Here is a 14,565-nt window from a genome sequence, read left to right as displayed (position 1 = left end):
TTTTGCTAACTGAAATGCTCTCAACTGGCCTGAGGGTAGAAATTTTTAGTATATAATTAAGAAGGTCCAGATTTGACTTGAAGTTTCATTCAACTTTTCAAACTAAAAAGAAAATGGCTGAACTTTCAAACACAATATCCATCATTCTAGCCTTGGAGAGTGGCATATTTAACTTCACTTTAGGATTCCAGGAAATATTCATATCCCCTTGTGGTGAATACAGGGTATGAACCTATGATACCTTGCTGTGAAAAATGCACTGCTGTCTGCCTTTTCTATAGCCTCAATGTTGTTTGAAGTGAAATGCACTTCTTAACGGTCCATTCATTAAAAGTAATTGTGTTGGTTGGTTGTTCTTTTTTGACAGGCAAAACGAAGGCTGGAGCTAGGAGAAAGTGGCCACCAGTATCTTGCTGAAGGACTAAAGACTCCAAAGGGGAAAGGAAGAGCTGCAACAAGAAGTCCAGATAGCCCAAAAAGTAGGGATTCTTGTAACACACTGTATGGCACAGAGTTTTTTTGTTTTATTTGCTTGACATCAGAACAAAGCAATACAACAGGCTGCTTTGCATAGCAAAAGGAGTGTGTTTGTTCCTGTCCTCACCTGGGTGTGCATGCAACACACTGAACCGCACAGCCAGGCAGTGGACAACAATCTCGCAGTGTGCATGGGTTGGTGCAGAGCTGCTGAGAAGCTGCAGAGACTCATGGCTGCTAGGTTTGTCCCTCTGTGTACTGGGCAGCCTGCAGCCTCTCATCCAGGATGTGAAGTTGAGGATACTTAGGAGAGATATACGTTGAGGAATGAAGGTACCATGATGGGATCAGATGCACAGTTGTTAGGCAAGGTTCATCAGTCCAGCCTCCTCCTTCCTGGTTGATGAGCTGAGCTTCTTCCCCCAGGCAGAAATTTGCAAGGAGCAGTAGCAGTGCCTCAGGAGTGTTGCACACTAAAAGCTTTTGTGGGCCCTGAGCGGCCTTCTCTTCCTGCAATTATTAGTAGATTATAACTAGCAATCTCCTAGATTATTACTGCCGCTGCTTAGTTGCTACAGGTATTAGCTTTTGTATGCCTGTACAGCCTCAGGCAGTTGGTTTCTTGCAATAGGAACTGGGGGATGTGAAGCTATGATCTTGTTTGGGGCATTTGAGCAGCAGAATTAGGCTTGCAGACAGGGAAAGGGGAGGACTAGGGCAGCAGTGCTAGTGGTGGGAGAAGAAGAGATGCGAAGGAGTACTTGCTTGTCCCTCCACACTTGCCTATTGAGGCAAGTAGGAAAGATGAAATTAGCTGAAGATACAAAGTTAAATTGGACAAGTTAAACAACCACAGTTGTTTTTATTAAACTGAACTTCACTAAGCTATGCAAAGTTCATTTGAAATTGAAGCATGTTGTCACAGAAGTTTGGTACTATTCAGAGCATAGGATGCTGCTGCAGTGATGATAAGACTGGACAGAGAATTTGTTGTATGACCAGGAACACATGCCATTTTAGGTGGAGGCTGAATCTCCTCTTGCCTTTATCTCTCTGATCTTCTCATTCTTTTCCAAAGCCCCAAACAAACTAGCCTGCTCTAAATTCACAAGGTTATCCAAGTGATATGACTATTCCTCCATTTCCCAGTGCAGACAAGCCCTGAATCTACCAAAGAAGGAAATACAGCCAGCTGGTTTGCTTTGCAAACAGGCAATGACTTGGCTTTTATTGAAAAGCTATCAGGTTCTTCAAAATATTTCTCTAAAGGTCTCTAAAGGTTTGCTTTCAGGTGGGATTTCAGCTTTGACTGACTTTTGCGATTAAATGTGGTATCTGAACCTTGAAAGCATGAAATATCCACCTTGATCAGCCTAAGATCCATCCTGCATGGTACTTGAAGCAAAGAAAAGGTTTGAGATGTATCAGCCCAGCAGACTTCTAATAATGGTTGGCTCATTTCCCATGACAAAAGCCTTGAACATGTGGAATTAGAAATTGTTTGGATCTAGGTGTTTAAACAGTTAAAAACACATCTGTTAAGTATATAGATGCTGCATCTGTGTTTTACAGACAAGCAAGTAGTCTAGTAAGATCCAAGCCATTTTCTGTCTTGTAATTTAGATGGGAATACTCTTGCCCAGTTTGAGCATTGTTTGGTTAGGGAGGAAAAATGATTACAAATTCACTTGAGTTTTCTGTAAGCCGTGGAGTCTGGCACTGCTGGAGCCTGTCATTGTGTTCACCCACTGAAGTACACCTAAGTCCTGCTTAATTGCATGTGAAACACTTATCTTACAAGAGGGGAAAATCAAACCCTGATGAAAGCTGGCTATCAGCCTGATGAAGGAGAGTCATAGGGGAATTTTTGGTTTTGCTGCCAGGATAAATAGATACTAAAAATACTATTAAGAATTCACACTGAAACCTTAAGTAGACTATTGCTGTATGTATCCATCTGACTGATGAAAATGCTTTTCAAAAGGATGTATTTGCTCATGTACCTGTGACTTGGGAACCTACAGTTTGAAATACAAATAAACACTCAGTGGTTAATTGTCTTAGTGCAGAGTTTTGGGACATTTCTGTAATAAAAATGAAAGAAATAACTGTAACATGTATCTTGGATGCTGCTTTTAGATCTGAATTGAGGAAAGCTTTTCTTTGTTTTTTTCCTTTGTTTCCTTTCTTTTCTTTTCCTTCCAAGCTCCAAAATCTCCTTCAGAAAAGACTCGGTATGATACATCACTTGGCCTTCTTACGAAGAAGTTCATTCAGCTGCTGAGCCAATCTCCTGATGGGGTCTTAGATTTGAACAGAGCAGCAGAGGTCCTCAAGGTGCAAAAAAGGAGGATTTACGATATCACCAATGTACTGGAAGGCATCCATCTCATTAAGAAAAAATCCAAAAACAACATTCAGTGGATGTGAGTACTTACTATCCTTTTCCAGTCCTGCTGGCCAGTTTCAGTGCAGTGAAAAAAACAGCAGTGTTTTTCTTCTGCCTTGCATTCTAACACTTTGCTCCAAGCATTCATCAGAAATGCCTTCTGTCAGGATAAAGCTTGCTTTTTTTTTTTCCTCCTTAAGATGGGTTTTCAGTGTGTAAATAGCATTTCTCAGGGAAATCAGAAAAGAGCATTTTGTCTGAATGCTAGATTAAACCATTCGCTTCTGCAAGCAGAGAAGGTTTTTAGGTACACAACTCTATCTACTGCATTCCTTGGTCTTTTTCAAGGCGTGGTTACAAGAGAAGGCAGCTAGAAGCAAGATTTTTGGTAGTGCTTAGAAATCTTCAACTTTTCCTTCTCAAGGGTAGTTTCAAATTGTGTAGTCATGATAAAAAGATGCTTGTCTGGAAACGGTGATATATGTTTTTTAGCTTGCTATGGGCAGGTTTAGGGGGAAAGGTCTCAGAACTTGAGTTGCAGTGTAAAAGTCTGCCTCGCCCTTTCCTGTAGTATAGGATCAGGTTTTTACAAATGCTGAAAGGGGTATCTTCCTCCTTTGTATCTGCAGGGGCTGCAGTCTGTCAGAGGATGGTGGCATGCTGGCACAGCGTCAAGGCCTCACAAAGGAGGTGACCGAACTGATTCAGGAAGAGAAGAAACTGGATGAGCTAATCCAAAGCTGCACCCTGGACCTCAAGCTGCTAACGGAGGACTCAGAAAATCAAAGATATCCTTTTTCCCAAACCCTCAAAAATGGTCAGTCTCTTGCTGTGTCACCTAATACTGGGAAAATCCCTTTATGTAATGTGATACAAAGCACCAGAAATGTGAAGAAGTTGGCTAACAAGTTTTAATGTAGCTCTATACAAAACTTATTTCAGCCATGTGCACCTGTAATACTTCTGGAATGTTAAAAAAAAGAAAAGGTGTTCTGTGAAGGAGCCTATTCCCATTTGTGTTCACATAGGCTAGAACCAAGAATCTATCCATTAATGAGTGACAATGTCCAACAACTTTGTGCTTTTGCTCTAGGCTTAAAATAGTCAAACTCTATTTTGATATGTGCAGAAATGATGAATGCATGCAGAGAAAGTCATAGAATCCATAAGGGTTGGAAGAGACCTCAAAGATCATCAAGTCCAACCTGTCACCACAGACCTCATGATTACTAGACTATGGCACCAAGTGCCACATCCAATCCCCTCTTAAACACATCCAGGGACAGTGACTCCGCCATCTCCCTGGGCAGCCCATTCCAATGCCTAACAACTCTCTTTCTGAAGAACTTTCTCCTCGCCTTGAGCCTAAACTTCCCCTGGTACAGCTTGAGACTGTGTCCTCTTGTTCTGGTGCTGGTTGCCTGGGAGAAGAGACCAACTCCTTCCTGGCTACAACCACCCTTCAGGTAGTTGTGGAGAGCAAGAAGGTTAGAAAAAAGTTCTATACAGAAAGAGTGATTGCACATTGGAATGGGCTGCCTGGGGAGGTGGTAGAGTCGCCATCACTGGAGGTTTTTAGGAGAAGACTTGACAGGGTGCTTGATGCCGTGGGTTAGTTGCTTGGGCGGTGTTGGATTGGTTGATGGGTTGGACGCGATGATCTTGAAGGTCTCTTCCAACCTGGTTTATTCTATGTATTCTAAGGTCACCCCTGAGCTTCCTCTTCTCCAGCCTAAACAATCCCAGCTCCCTCAGCCTCTTCTCGTAGGGCTTGTGCTCAAGGCCTCTCACCAGCCTCGTTGCCCTTCTCTGGACACATTCAAGAGTCCTTCCTAAGGTCACAGTTGTGTGTGTATGAAGTCATTACTTATGTTTTTGGGGAGTCAGTCTGAAAACTGCAACAAACTTTCAGATTGCTCTGGTTAGATCATCTACTATGGAATATCATAGATTAAGGTTTAATAAGCTCTCAATGTCTACTTTGAACTGAATTATTTAATGTAATAGCAGTACTCAGCTGCATAAGGTTCATGTGATTTCTGGTAGCTTGGCTGCTAATACCCCTTGTAATTAATCAATTTCCATTTTAATTAGATTGCCCACCTGTTAGCAACAGAAGACAGCATTTTATTAAATGCTCATGTGAAAACTTTTATTACTTTATATAATGAGTAGTTCCTAAAGAGCATCTAATGAGGTGAACTTATTTCCTATTCTGAAGAACAGAGAATGGGAGTGTCAATGAAAAGTATGTCAAGTATGTCAATATTGTCTTTTGACGAGCTTTCATGCATGTTTTCAGACATAAGCAAAGATCAAAAGTAGCATAGGGAGTAGGGTCAGCACTGCCTTCGGCTAAGAGCTTGATCCACGAAGGGACTTGAACAGGACAAAACAGAACATTGCAATTCTCTGTTTTTCTAGTGCTGATTCCTGTAGTTGAGGTCCCTGCCCTGCTGTTGTTGGCTCCCCTGGGGACAGGTGATGAGGGATCAGCCTTAGCCTGGCGTTAGCCTCATGTTTTTGGATTTAAGAGAGTGTATTCCCCAAATCCTCCTGTGACTCGGAGTTTACTCATAATACTAGCGATTATTGATTGAGGAAGGAATGCAGAAATATGAACTCTGGGTGTGCCAGTACTGTTTTTCACTTACCTCACTGAAGTCTGACATGAGATGACCTGCTTAATACTCATAAAGCTGGGAAGCTTCTTCATTTGTTTAATCACTGAAGATAAAGTCTCTGCTTTTGAAGTTGTTTTGTTGTTGTTTTGAATTTCCTCCCCACACTTCTTTCCTACTATCGGGTAGTGTATTCGTCATCTCCCTTTTAAACAGAATAAAAATGTAACTGATGGCTACCCTGGATGTTTTGGGATATGCTCAGCATTAGCATGGGGAGCCTTTAGCTACAGCAGTGAAGACTGTTGTTTGATTTGAAAACCATGCACTCCTTTCCTTTGTTCATATAGTGCCAGCCACTGTTGCAGTAATGTGTACTCTGCCTTTGCAAAACTTACTAAACATTACTAAATGAGTGATAAAAGCCTTGATAAAAGCCATTTGGGTAGAAGCTGACCTGTTGTTTTGCCTCTTGCCCTGCTGATTCAGTATTCAGTATTCAGTATCACTAAGGTTGGAAGAGACCTCAAAGATCATCGAGTCCAACCTGTCACCACAGACCTCATGACTAGAGTAGGGAGGACACTAGTGCCCACTGCAGGCTTGAACTGTTTGGTCCATTGTCAGGTGTGAGTTGTGTTGGTGTTTTGAGCTTGGGCAGTCTGTCTTGCTGTACTGCACGGTAACAGTCTGCATTTACCAAGATTGTTCACATTTATGCCTCCAAAAATACAATGACTTTTTAATTTCTATGATGTAAATATTGTGCTAGATTCCTCACAGATGATAAAATTAAAATCCTGGAAGCACTTGCATGCAGCTGTGGCAGTTTCACAGTTCTTTTTGTGACACTGTGACACTTAAGTTACACAGATCAGTATTGAGGCACTGCTGTGCCGGAAGCCACCAAAACACTCCTGTTGATTTGGACAAATTGATGCTGAACATCAGAGTACTCACATTCATTCCATGCTTATGCAGAAATAGATGTTCTGCACTGTCAAGTTGTTTGAAGTAGTTGTTTAAACATGTTTAAGGAAAATAATAGTGTAATGTGCTAATATATAAAAAGTATGAATGTTGTAGAATCAGTCAGGGTTGGAAGGGACCACAAGGATCAGCTAGTTCCAACCCCCCTGCCTTGGGCAGGGACACCTCACACTAGATCAGGCTGGCCAGAGCTTCATCCCACCTGGTCTTAAACACCTTCAGGGATGGGGCCTCAACCACTGTTCATACAATTGTTTGTAAACATTTATGCAACATACACATGAAAACTGAAGTTATTATGTTGCTGATGACTTGAAAAATATTTTGTGCATTTGTAACGTGCATCTGTCAATTCCTTTACATTTTTTCTGTGATTTCCAGTTCTCTGCATTTTGATAGCAAGTGTGTAAACCATTTTGCTTTGCACAGACTGAGTAATTTCAGGTGGCTGAGCTTTATCTTGCGTTTCTTTTGTGTGTGAAGGAGAAGAGACGCTCTCAGCACAGAGAATCCCTTTTGTCACTTAACAGTGGCCCCAGCTGTTGCATCAAAGGGCAGTTCTCACAGTTTCATCGCTATCACAGCCAGGATAGAGAATAGCAGACTGTGGGCTGAGAGTAACAGAACCATGAGAAAATGGAAGAATAATTCAAAGCCTTCTGCCTCTTCTAACAGTGTGAATATATTGTAACTATATATTGTAACCCAGGTTGGAAAATTCCTTAACAGTGCTTACATTAGCTTATGTGACGTATCAAGATATTCGAAAAATTAGTGGCCTTAAAGACCAAACTGTTATAGTTGTGAAAGCTCCTCCAGAAACAAGACTTGAAGTGCCTGACCCAGTGGAGGTAAGGAGAACCTGGTGTTTTCTGCTAGGTTGTGTGTTGCGTTTCTGTCGGTGAAGTGTCGTGAATCTTGCTGTGGTAACTGGTGCCCAAGTTGGATTACACTGGTCCTCTATTCATGTTTGACAAATTTTAGAGTTTATATATGTATACAAAAGTTTAGAAGTCCATTTGCACAGGACAGTCATTATTTTTCTCTTTTATCTCAATTTCAGTTTCCCTTCAGCATAATGCACACTATTTACACCTATTCTCCTTTGCCATATATAAAGAAGAGCTCTTCCTTGACAGATGGAATTTCCTGTCTGTAACCATGTAGAAATTTTGCTCTTAAGAGATTCAGCTCTTACTTATTTTTTTAGCTTTATGGTTATACTTATAGCATTCATGATAATTCAATGCCTTAAGCACCTTGATGACACTCTTATTACTGGTATTGTAGTTTATTGAGGCATGTTTTCATGCAGGATTTTCTTTCCTGAAGTATTACAGATACTTGTGATTTATTCCAAGAATTCTTGCCCTTCCTTATCCCATCACCTTGGGTTCAGTCACTGATTTTACCTATCTGTATAAAACTTACATTCTGCTAGGGCACTTTCTGTTTGCTGTTGTGAAGTTTGTAGGGGATAGGCATTTCCCTTCCTACTTCATTGTAAGTACTTCTATTTCTGAAGCTGTGTTCATGTGTGCCTCTTTGGTTGCTCCTTGCCACTTGAGCCAGTGTCTCTGAGTACCAGCTTTTGTATATGACATGTCTGGCTTTCATTCTTTCATCCTAATTTTGTTTCTTATCTCAGGTAGGTGTTTAGGGTAACAGCTGCTTCCTTTACTTGTGTCACAACTACAGAGAAAAATACTTCAGGTGGTTTTTCTTTGAGGATAATCTGAAGAAAGTAGCTTTACTTTTCTTCCTTCCTCTCATGAGTTATGAACCACATGGTTCAGCTGCTCCTCGGATTTTATGTCTGGGTGGCAAAAGTTTGTTACTTCAGTATTCCCAGTGGTTATGACAGACCCAAGTACGCTGTGTAAACATAAATAATTTGCATGAGCCACTGCTTTAGAAATTCAAAAGGTACACCTCGTTTCTTCATTCAAGGAGCAATTAGAGATAGGGCTAATACCCAAAGTCCTCTGTGTTGTGTTCACACCTGTGCAATTCCTTTTTCCCTAGCCTTTCGGTGAGTTCCCATAGGCCCAGGGCTACTTGCTGCCAGTGGGCAGAAGCAGACTCCCGATTTTCTTCACTTGCTTAGGCCCATTATAGTTTCCATCATTTATATATTTACTGCATTTTGTATTGCCTTTGTCCTTAATTTTGCATTTGAACCTAGGTGCAGGCTTCAGAAGAAGAAATCATTTTGCTGCAATGAGGATTTCTTTTATCAGTATCCATAAATATACACTGTTGTCAGTGCCTGCTGTCCTGTTTCTTTCCCCTAGATGTTAAGCTTTTTTTCCCTTTTAATTTAGTGAAATCAGGCAGGCAGAGAGAGATGCACACAATCATTAAATTTGCTGCCTAGACCTCCCTTATGCCCTATGTCCAACTTACTCATTTAATTTTCAGCTTCAGGCAGTGAAGTGCTATTTCTTTCTCTCATTTGCAGCTACATTTCAGTATCTTTTGTTTGCATACCTCAGTCACTCACTCAGTAGTACCTTCTCTGACTCCTCCTCTTCCCATCTCCTTTTTACTAATTATCTATAGCATTGCCCTAATTACTCTTAAATATTTTCTCTGCCCTGGGGAATGCCTGTTGAGTTGCTCTGTGTTTGTAAATGCTGTTTATTATATAACTGTCAGAATGCAAATAATACAAAGGAATGTCTCCTCAAAGGGCACAATAAAATGTGTTTGAAACAAGTCTGAAAAGAGGTATATGATGCCTGTATTCATGCTTTTAAAAGCTATTAATGCAATACAGCTGGAGCAGGCTTATTTGTAACCACAGCAATTTATTCTTTTTATTCATAATACAAAGAACAAGTTTTGCAGATTTTCTGTGTCTATACATGTCAATTTGTTTCATTGCATCAATGCATACAAGAAAATGTAACTTGTGACAAATTAGGAGTTCCTGTTAATCAGAACCACCATCAATATTGCTGCCCTAGTGGGGCTGAAGGATGTATATAAACAAGTTTGGGTGAAGAACATGGCATCTGTTTTTGTTTTGTGGAAAAACACTTCAACAGAAAAGCAGGGGAACTTACATACAGCTATTTGGGTTCAGTGCACGTGCTGAGGGTTTTCAGGAGAGTGGGAAGGATGTATTTGGCATCTTTGTAAAGCAGAAACATTTAAACAAATCTCCAATAATACTGTTACGAAGAATAATAATACTTGTGACTTGTATCCCATAGTTCTGTTCCATCAGAATGCTCCATGTTATTGTGGTTATATGAATGTTACAACTTCAGTTCTTTATACCTCTGTGATTATGATCCAACACATAAAATGGTAGGCTTCTGAGACAGGTGCACTGCAGACAGTGGGAAGAGCTTTTATGTTCTCTAGTCCACAGGATATCTCACGTAAGCTTTTCATATCTTCAGAAAAAATGCATGGGGGATTTTAGGTTCTTTCATTTAGTAAAGAAACCTATCCAAACACTCACACCCCAGTAGAATTCACTCTGAACTGCCAATATTCTGTTGTGTTCATTCCTTTAACACCTTACTGATGTTTGCTTTGTTAGCAGAGTGCATTGATACATTTATCTAGTACTCAAGGACCTATTGAAGTTTATCTGTGCCCAGAGGAAAATGATGCCCTCAGTCCAATGAAAACCTATAGTCAAGACCACAATGGAAATATTTCCAAAACCATTTCCAAAGGTAAAATTATTTATTTGTAATACTAATGGCTGTCCTTTATGCTCTCCTTCAATATTTCATTTTCCACTGTGCCTTTCTGGTTTGTGTGGCAGGAAATATGTTTTCTGGTTACACATGCAAATAAACTCTCTGCAATATTGAAGAAACAGTTTTCTTCCTCTTGCATTTTTTAAATAGGACAGTAGCAGCAAAGATTCACCTCAAGAAGCAGAAATCTCTGTATGTGGTTATATGCAGCAGCACAGTGTCACTGATGACATCTGTTGCCTAGAGAGTTTTGACTACAGCTTTGACTGAAAAATGTGCATCTCTCACTAGACTGATTTCCCCCACCTTGGAGTTGTTTTAAATCTTGCAATTTAAAAAAAAAATAAAATAAAATGTAGTAGTGAAGTCAGTGCTAATAGCAATCTGCATTGTGGTGAAGCTCCTGTAACATGTCAAAAATGGGTTAGAAACCACATGCAGGCCGCTTCTTTGCAGTGACGCTTCATGGAAGCAGTGGTTACGCTGCTTGATCTGTGTCCAACATTTCTAGTGTTGGTTAAATGTGTCATCTTTTATTTTTATTTTTTTTTTTTCTCTCCCTCTTACAGAAGTGGCTTCTGCAAACTCAGGACAAGGCGACTGCTCAGTAAATATGGCAACAATATCTCCACTGGCTTCTCCAGCCAACCTGCTACAGCAGACTGAGGACCAAATTCCCTCAAACTTTGAAGGACCATTTGTGAATTTGCTGCCTCCTCTGCTTCAGGAAGATTATTTGCTGAGCCTTGGGGATGAAGAAGGCATCAGTGACCTCTTTGATGCTTATGATTTAGAGAAGCTTCCTTCGTTGGTGGATGAATTTATATACAGCTGATTCTCTTAAATGCTGTCCGTATCTAAGCTATGTTTCTAATGGAATCAAAAAACCTGCTGTCACTCAGTTGTCCCCTACTTACTATGAAATAGCATTATTAAGTAAACTAGGTTCTTGGACAGTGCTGACATTTTCATTAAATACTCCCTAAAATACTATAAACAAGAAGTGAAGTTTTTTACAGTAAGGCCTTCTCCCTGACCTCCAGCGCCTTGTGTCAGCAAGTGCAAGCAGGTGACCGTAAATGTTTTGTCTTCACACTCCCCCAGTCTCTGCTTACTGTGACAAGTGGGCTTACGGAGAAGGGCTCAATGAACTGCTTTAGTCCTAAATAACAATTTTATAATAGTCTTTCAGGTCGTGCCTTCTGCAGAGAATGCATGTCTTTTAAGCGTGTCACCACATGGATTGTACCTGCAGTGAACGTAAATATGAAGTAATGCAACAGTGTGAAATGGGATTCTTCAGCTACTTGTGGGAATGTTTAAATTGCTGTCCTACTGCTCATCTTGAGCTGTGTATATGTCTCATTATGAGGTCAAATACTTGTGTCCTTAAAAAGCTTTTAATAAAAAAACCCCCCCACCCAACACTGTAAATGTAGTATATATTGCAAATATTGAAAAGTATGAAGTTCTGCCACTTCTTGTAGTAGTCAGAGACTTTTAAAACTGCGTGTGTGTGTGTGTGTGTGTGAAAGTAGTTTTCTTGGTGTGTGGTTTTGGTTTGGTTTTGTTTTTTTTAAACTAGAACGAAGATGCACAGTTAAATTTTACTGCCCCCAGTGTGCATTAGAACTGGTACATAAATTTTTGTGGTACTAAGTGGGGCTTTGTGTTAAGTGCCTACTAGAGATGCACTGTGGGTTTTTCCCTCTATGGAAAACACTTATGCCAAGCTTTGTTCAATATGTGATATTTATCTCAGTGGGTTGGCTTCCTCTGCTTACAGCTTTTTATAATTCTCTTCGCCAGCAAAATGGAACTAATTTTTTTCCAAAGTAGATAACTGTAAGTACCACATCAACTGAATTGCATTTATTTTTTTGAAGATCTTTGGTAGTATAGTATAGTACCAATATTTATTTTTTGAACACGAGAGGAATTCTAAGAAGTCTTAAATGAATTTTTTGAGTGTAAAATACGTTGCCATGTTCTGGGCTAAATTAATGTAATGTTGATTAGATGATCCCCCTATAATCCTTTTGTTTGCATTACTGTTGTGCTCATCTGACCTACTCAGAAAATTAGGACTATTTGTACTGTAGTAGAATATTATGCAGGTTTTCTGGTACCATTGAGTTGCTGCTATGAAAGCTCACACACGAAAAGGCAAGAAGTCACAGTACTAATAAGAGAACTGTATGACTGTGTGAGTTTTGGGATATAACAAAATGTATAAAGGGCAACACAAAACTGTTAAACAGTGTTAAGTGTGTGTTTATATGTACAAATGTGTGCATAGATTATTCAGCAGTTGTATTTAAGTTGATGTATGTTCTCGACTCACACTTTAGTTCTCTTGCAGTTTTGTACAATAGAATTAATTTGTAAACACTGCCAGAATATTTTCTAGCTGGTTTGTAATTTTTTTAAGGAGTTTTTTTAGATGTGGATCTGTAAATAAAATTGTAGTATTTAAAAGGTTTTTTTGTCTTGTGGAAGAGGAAGGTAAAAAGTTGTGTGAGCATGAAGATTTGCAAAACTAAAGGGGCACTTTTGTGGGGGAAGAGAAGATGAAGACTACCACAGACCATCCTATTTTGTACAAATTGAACACTTGTCCCAAGGGGTGTGGGCAAAATACTAATGGAACTTAGCTTTGCATTGTATGCTAGTTTAAAGAAAAACCTCTGTAAAATACTGTGTAAAAAATGAGGAAAAAAAACAAAAAAAAAAAAAAAAAAAGAGAAGAGAGAAGGGAGGGGGAAAAAAAACCCACCACCAACAAAAAAGCTTTTATGGTGAGTTTTGTAAATAAGACTGATGAAAAGGATGACCTGATCTCTAGCTGTGATCTTACCACTTTGAATGGATGTAATTTGAATAAATTTTGTATGGTAATGAATCAATAAAAAGGATTTTTAAAAAAAAAACCTTTAGATTTGTATGTCGCTGTTTCAACCTCTTCTTGCTCTTGGTGCCTGTCATGCTGCTTCTTCAAACCCACCTGATGTTAGTTTTATCATTAGTGTTCCCACTCAGCCAATGCCAGATAGGTTTTGCTTCCCATTTTGTGTTTTTTTTTTAACATTATGCTAGCAGTTAAGTGTAGTGTTCTTTTTCTTTAAGCCAGAGCGAAGCAATAAAAGCAAAGCGACTTAGCTGGTAAGCCAGAGCCTGGGACAATACCTCTTTTTGTTTGTTTTGGGTTTGTTTTGTTAGGGGTTGTGGGTTTGGTTGGTGTTTTTGTTGGTGTTTGTTTTTTGTTTTGTTTTTTTTTTAAATCTCCCCCCATACAAATTATGAACAGACTCTTTGTGAACTTCAATGAAATCAGAATCACAGCATCAACAAGGTTGGAAAAGACCTGAAAGATTATCAAGTCCAACCTGTCACCCAAGACCTCATGACTACTGGACCATGGCACCAAGTGCCACATCCAATCCCCTCTTGAACACCTCCAGGGATGGTGGCTCCACCCCCTCCTTGGGCAGCCCATTCCAATGGTGAACAACTCTCTGTGAAGAACTTTCTCCTCACCTCCAGCCTAAACTTCCCCTGGCACAGCTTGAGACTGTGTCCTCTTTTTCTGGTGCTGGTTGCCTGGGAGAAGAGACCAACCCCCTCCTGGCTACAACCTCCCTTCAGGTAGTTGTAGACAGCAATAAGGTCTCCCCTGAGCCTCCTCTTCTCCAGGCTAAACAATCCCAGCTCCTTCAGCCTCTTCTCATAGGGCTTGTGCTCGAGGCCTCTCACCAGCCGCGTTGCCCTTCTCTGGACATGTTCAAGTGTCTCAATGCCCTTCTTAAATTGAGGAGCTCAGAACTGGCCTAAGCAGTGCTGAGTACAGGGGCACAATGACTTCCCTGCTCCTGCTGGCCACACTATTCTTGATGCATGCCAAGATGCCATTTGCCTTCTTGGCCACCTGGGCACACTGCTGGCTCAATTGGGTTATTCTAGTATTAAATGACAGGAGAGCAATTGTTGAGGATCTGTTTAACCTTCCTGGTAATTCTATAAAAGGTCTCCTACTAGTAGCTTTGAAAAGAAGGGCATTTACAGACTTTGCACATACATTTACAAACTTGTACTCCCTTTCTGGTTTTGGTGCTGTGCTTTTCTAGATGCATGGCTATCAATAACTAGAAAAAAAAATCTATGAGGACAACGAAATCACAGTACTATGGCTGGTCACTTAAATGTTACACTTCTGAAAAAGCCATACCTTCCTTGCATACAAGAACGCTGCAATTTAATATTTTGTTCACCTGCCCATTCTTTCAACTTCTGCACACAGCAGTGCTGGAAGGAAGGTAACAGAGAAGATCCTCTCCCATACTCCCAGTAAAGAAAAGAGGACTAGAGGACT

The 14,565-nt window shown here is 40.2% G+C and overlaps 1 protein-coding gene across 1 annotated transcript in view; it reads left to right on the top strand.

Moving 5' to 3' along the window:
- E2F3 (E2F transcription factor 3) overlaps positions 1-11,601 on the top strand; it is a 45,160-nt gene extending 33,559 nt beyond the window's left edge. Inside the window, exons 2-7 of the mRNA XM_054164338.1 lie at positions 368-479; positions 2,684-2,903; positions 3,496-3,654; positions 7,214-7,328; positions 10,034-10,169; positions 10,766-11,601. Of these exons, the coding sequence (XP_054020313.1) occupies positions 368-479; positions 2,684-2,903; positions 3,496-3,654; positions 7,214-7,328; positions 10,034-10,169; positions 10,766-11,031 (1,008 nt within the window). The 3' untranslated portion in view covers positions 11,032-11,601. The remainder of the gene's footprint in view (positions 1-367; positions 480-2,683; positions 2,904-3,495; positions 3,655-7,213; positions 7,329-10,033; positions 10,170-10,765) is intronic.
- Positions 11,602-14,565: the final 2,964 nt, after the last annotated feature.

This window comes from Dryobates pubescens, chromosome 9 (assembly GCF_014839835.1).
Source record: "Dryobates pubescens isolate bDryPub1 chromosome 9, bDryPub1.pri, whole genome shotgun sequence".
Classification (NCBI taxonomy): Eukaryota; Metazoa; Chordata; class Aves; order Piciformes; family Picidae; genus Dryobates; species Dryobates pubescens.
This window is presented reverse-complemented; position numbering and strand designations above follow the sequence as displayed.